Raw genomic sequence first — 6,000 nt, forward strand, 5'->3', positions numbered from 1 at the left:
TTTGCCTCTGTCACTTTGTGTAGATTCTGGGTCTGATGTTTGTACGAAAACTACTGGATCTGATGTTTTCTCAACATGACCTGGCATGGCTGGATGACCTCCTGCCTGATAAAGACAAAAAGAAGAAAGAGGATGAGAAGAAGAGGAAGAAAGAGAAGAAAGCCGTTGAGCCAGAGAGCGACGAGGAGGTAAAAAAATGTGCATACATTTCTGTTTGCTAAGCACTTCATAATAAAGTCATAATGTCATTTCCGAAGTCACAATTTTTGGTACCACTTTACAGTAAGGCTCCTCATAGATAGCTTAAAATAGTTTATAATCAGGGTTACACATAAAATGTTTGGTCTGGTTCTCAGGGGAGAACCTAGGGTTGTTGCTTGGTGCTCATATTTTCCTTCATTCATTTAACACATTTATGGTGTCAGAGCATCTAACGTCCCCCTGTTCTGTTTTATGACTCCTATCAGCTGCAACGTCTCAGGACATCATGCCAAATCAGTCCAACAAGTTTTTATTTTATTCTTTTACTCTGCAAAAATTTTGTAAACTACCTAAGTGTCCAAGGGGCTGGGTGTATGTCATATAAACATCACAAACTGAACATTTCATGGTTAAATGTCTTTTAGACTAACATGTCCCTCAGATGGACARCTCCTGTAGTTTGACCTTCTGCATCTTCAGCCTTGGTTAAACCAGCTTTCCACACTCTCCAGACCAAGCAGCAAATATCTGTCTTTCGCACAGAGCAAAATAACTTAAAACATACAAATGTTTTATTTGTTAGACTGATTTCTTTTTTAAAAGACTATTTTATTAAAAAAATATTGTATTATTTAGATGGTTTCAGCTCATGTAATCATTTATTCTTTATATTTGATCATTTAATAAATTACATTTATCCCAGAAAAGCTGTGTCACAGTATGGTCCTAAATATAAACAAGTTTAGCAAATCAAGAACCTTGTTTATTGATAAAATTGTGAATGAAATTTGTGGATCTTTATGATAAATTAAAATAACATTTAAAATCCACCTAGAGAACATGGCAAGTTGTTTTTATTTATTAAAATAATTTTTTGATGGGGTGTTAAACAGAGAGTCATCTTTGCTTTTAATATGGAGCAAACAAATGTTCTGTTAGTTAATGTGGTTTAATTAGAAGAACTCAGTGAATCTCTCAGACAGCCTGCGCGCGCAGCGACGCGCTCATACAGCAGTCTCTCAGGAGGAGAGTTCAGTCACTCACACAGAGTTGGACAGATCTGTTCAGTAACAACATTCTGAACATATATTTAATATAAAGTTAGGTTTTACTGACCAAAGTCTCTGGTAGTTCAGGAGCAAAGTGCAGGAGGAGAGGAGAAGCCAGGATTGATTGCTGCAGCAGCTTGAGTCGAGCCGGGCCGCTGCTTCAACCAAACTTTCTCTCACTGAATGTCCTGCCCTGCTCTGCTCTGATTGGACAAAACGGCACTGGACTTCGTCTGATTAGTTGAAGGCAGTGTCCGTTTAATCCTTATATCAGGGTCCCGCTGTGGCGCACCGAACAACGATCCATTCATACCAGTGCCGCTGGATTCTTTTTTTTTTAAAAAAAAAGAAATCAGGTCGCATTTGCGACCAAACTGTTCGCACTCTAGAGCCCTGCACCATTAGTTTGACAGACAATCAGGTACAATCTTAGGTACGCAAGTGAGCTTTATGACGTTACATCTGGTGTGCTTTTTCCTTTTTAGACCGTGCATGCATACCTGCGCACTGCTTTTGTGCCACTCTGTTTATAGATAGGTTAGCAATTCATCTGTAAACACTTTATAAATCATTAATAATTGTTTATTGTGCATTAAGGACAAGAATAAGACAAAACTGTCTGGTTTCTTGACATTTATATATGTTTATTAGTCATTAATAAACAGTATACCTACTGTCTTACACTTAACAATAAGTGTCCATTTGATAATTGTGGATGCATAATGCTGAAATACAGTGCAACCTAGTCTGAAATGTTTAATAAGCACCTTTTAGATGTATTATATACAAGAACAGATTTGGCTCACTATTTGGCAGGAAACTGGACAGTTTTGTCTCTTTGTCATCCTTAGTTAATGCATGAAAACATATATTGATTTATGAAGTGTTTACAGATGAATTAATAACTTATCTGTAAACTATTTATAAGCCATCTATATGGGGAGCCTTATTGTAAAGCGGTACCCAGTGGTGGGCAGCACTAATCTAAAAATTAGTTCCACAAGCCCTAAAACACTAACTTAAATATTTAGGTCCCCTAATTCTAAAGCACTAATGCACTGAAGGTTTTAACAAAAGCTAATTCTAAAGCACTAAAATAACCCAGTCAACCCATGAACATTCATATAAGACACATGTTGCCATGTTGCTCTCTTAAGACTTATCACTGACATTCCACAGCCGTATTTGGGTTCATATGCTGTCACCTTGTGGATAAATGATACATATGAATTTATAAAATGACTGACAGCTTTCACCTTCAGCTGTTAACAATAACGTTGATCAAAACATTTATAGTCCTCAATTAGTGCTTCTAAATTTAGCATATAAATTTAGCAAGTGCTAATCCACTAACAAATTTTAATATTAGCTAAAGCCCTAAAGCACTAATCAGGAAATTAGTTCCCCTATTAGTGCTTTAGTGCTTTAGGGGAACTGTGCCCACCACTGGTGGTACCCAGTTCTTTTCTTAAGATTTTCTGTGTTTATGTGTGTTATGTGTGTCACTCCATCTGTTGTGTTTGTGTTGTTTGGTTTTCTCTAATACTGGATGTTTCTCCTCTTTGTCCAACAGTGTTGCTGAAAAGGCACTGTATAACACTTACTACAATCTTCTTGTCTGTCTGCCTTTATTATCCATGTTTATCCTCCTCTCCTGAGATTCCTTTGGCTTTTCTGTGGCTTTTTTTTTGTTGTTCCCATTCTGACCTGGGTTCAGTTCTGAGGAGGCTGGTTGTACTCTGTGTTTTTGTTCCATCAATAAAGATCTCGCATCTGACCACAAACACATCAATGTGCTTCAAGTTTCTGCAAACTTCAGTAGTCAAAACACTGAGAGTTGATGTTTTTGGTGCAAAGCAATCACCAATGAAAAGTCATTAAAGTGGAGTTTACCATTTCATTCACAAATTGATATTTATAATAAGTTACAGTATAAAGTTTATTATGTTTTTTTATAGCTGATTAGATTTATTAATCTGTGGGATCAGTAAGTTGTTCAGTAACAATTCACCTTTTTAAAAAGTTTTTTTTCTACCACAGGATGGTGTACATTCATCTGAGTACAGTTATGTTGGTTCATGGCAAAAAAGAAATTTCACATTAAAGCCATAGAAAAAATCAGCCTTCTGTCAATTTTAGGTTTTAAAAATTAGATTCTGCTCTTGACTGCTTTCTAATTGTACCCAAATGAAACCGTTTGTGCAAAAAAATACAGCCGATTCCATCATATTTTTTAAATTAAACACAAAAACAAATTAAAAATACTTTGTATTTTTTAACATCCAACATCTTTTTGTCCAAAGATTCAGCAGCTTGTAGAAACATCGTCAACAGTTAAAAAAAACAGGCACAGTGTCACAGCTGGTAGAACTGTTGCCTCTCTCAGTAAGAAGATTGCTAAATCCCAGTTCAGGACCTTTCTGGTTAGAGTTTGCATGTTCTTTTCATGCATGTTTTCTCCAGGTACTCCGGTTTCCAGACTGTTAGCTTAATTGATAACTCTAAATTGTCCCTAGATGTGAGTAAGAGAGTGAATGGTTGTTTGTCTCGTTTGTCTCTATGTGGCCCTGTGATCGATTTGTGACCTGTCCAGTTGTGTTTTACTGGCCCAGTCAGACTTCAGACCTCAACTGGACTGAAATACCGGACATTAAGAACATTGTAAATAATTATCTCAAACTTCAATGAACTCAAGCAACATTGTAAAGAGGAGTGGGCCAAAATTCCTCCAAAATTGTGAGGGACAGACCTCAAATTTTTGCTGCTTTAACAATCTCTACAAGCTGTTGGCTCATGGAGTGACTTTAGTTTTTTACAGGTTTTCATATCTTTGGTTTTATTTTAGTAAAATGAAAAGAGCGTATATTTTATTTTCCCCATGACAAAAAATAAAAAATAAAAAAGAGTACACTTGGCCTTTTATAAGAAAAACATAATTATCCTGTTTTTATCTGACTATTTTATTTCTTTTTAAATGANAGAATGGACACAAGTCCACTGTCTGAGGCCATGAGAATATCATTAGTAACTTTCACCAGTGCTGTTTCTGTGCTATGATGAGCTCTAAACCCTGATTGAAACTCCTGATATAGATTATTTCTGTCCAGATGTTCATGTAGCTGATTTGCAATGTTTAAGATGAATGGGAGATTAGATATTGGTCTATAATTGGCCAGAGCTCCTGAGCCAAGACCAGGTTTCATAAGTAAAGGTTTAATTACAGCAAACTTAAAGCTCTGTGTATGGGGTGCCGTTTGAAAAGTTACAGTCAAAAATTACCACCAATATTTTTGTTTTATTTAGCCTTTTATAAGAAAAACATAATTATCCTGTTTTTATCTGACTATTTTATTTCTTTTTAAATGATAAGAGCACAATCTTTCTGTTTAAAATCAGTTTGAGTGTAAAATACTGGCTCTTCTGTGTGCATACCTCATGGGCTTTTATTTGATAAGACTGTGATTAATTTCAAATTGATTAAAAGTAAATCTAGTGGCGATCACTTCAGTAGTCATGCTGTAACAGAGCTGTACAGCACTCGGTCTGTATCTGTGGACAGCAGAGGCTGATGTTCAACTATATTAGTCTTTTTTAAAAAAGAGACTGAGACTTTTTACAGTTTTGGCAACAACACATACAGTATACATACTAAGATTATGGTCAGTTGTATTTGACATTAAAGCAGCTTTTCCTGAGAAACAAACATCTCTTCTATCACACTTGTCAAAGACTTATAGACTTCAACTGGTTTTGAACTGTTGATTTAGTTTTCATCATTTGCAAACATTCGTCAGCATGAGGAATGACAGCCATGTTTGCTAACATTCAGCAGCTACACTGAGGTGACCCGATGGTTTTACAGTCGTATAGAAGACGTATTGATCAGGTGTGTTTTCCTGTGTCTAATACTAAAAAAAATTCCATCTCTGCTAAGAAAATACATTTATAATCAGACACAGATTATTGTGATGTTTAATGTTTAGTATTTTCTGTTCATCACAGTCTTGCTCAGTGTCAGCCAAGTAGAAGGATTTTATGCATATTTCATTATTTCACTTTTTTAATATGATGGAAACTGAGGGTCCAGGTAAAAAAAAAACAATATTACCCTAATAACAATATCCCTGTAGGATTCTGCTTTGACCTGCATGCCAACCTTTTCCTGTTTCCCTTAGCCCAACAGCTGTGCTTCCACAGAGGACAAGGTCCACATGGAGGCATTAGAGCTTCAATCGGGATCATACCCCATTTATGTTAACCCCTTCCCTCAAAACCAGACCTCTGAGTGAGTACACCTACCATTCCTCTTCCTCTTAGTGTCAGTTTTAGTTCTGTTTAAATGTTTGATGCTGTTTGTTAATGTGACAGATGGAGTGCTATTAAAGCAATTGGAGCTTGTGGCTAAAATTTCACTTTTGACTTTGAAAATAAAACATTAAAAACTGATTTCATGCTGTTTTAAAAAAAACCTAAAGGAAGCATAAAGTGAAGAGGACTGGCCCAAGCACTGAGCCCTGTGGAACTCTATAGCTAACTCTGGTGCAAGGAGATTTCTTAACATTTATAAACTGGATTTTATCAAATACAACTTAAACCCTTTTAGAGATGCTCCTGTGATCCCAATATCAACTTCAAGCCTCTTCAATAGAATATTATGATCAATTGTATCAAATGCAGCACTGAGATCTAACAGGACAAGAATGGACACAAGTCCACTGTCTGAGGCCATGAGAATATCATTAGTAACTTT

General features: G+C 36.1%; 1 protein-coding gene across 4 annotated transcripts in view; it reads left to right on the forward strand.

Annotated features, from left to right (window-relative positions):
- Positions 1 to 6,000, forward strand: part of slc4a5b (solute carrier family 4 member 5b) — a 71,418-nt gene that overhangs the window by 58,111 nt on the left and 7,307 nt on the right. The window contains exons 25-26 of one of the 4 annotated variants that reach the window (XM_014020567.1): positions 24 to 188; positions 5,426 to 5,535. In XM_014020567.1, the coding sequence (XP_013876021.1) occupies positions 24 to 188; positions 5,426 to 5,535 (275 nt within the window). Of the gene's footprint in view, positions 1 to 23; positions 189 to 2,823; positions 3,740 to 5,425; positions 5,536 to 6,000 lie in introns of those variants that run through there. The other 3 variants (XM_014020569.1, XM_014020568.1, XM_014020566.1) reach the window with 3 other exon arrangements.

This window comes from Austrofundulus limnaeus, unplaced genomic scaffold, assembly GCF_001266775.1.
Source record: "Austrofundulus limnaeus strain Quisiro unplaced genomic scaffold, Austrofundulus_limnaeus-1.0 Scaffold258, whole genome shotgun sequence".
Lineage (NCBI taxonomy): Eukaryota > Metazoa > Chordata > Actinopteri > Cyprinodontiformes > Rivulidae > Austrofundulus > Austrofundulus limnaeus.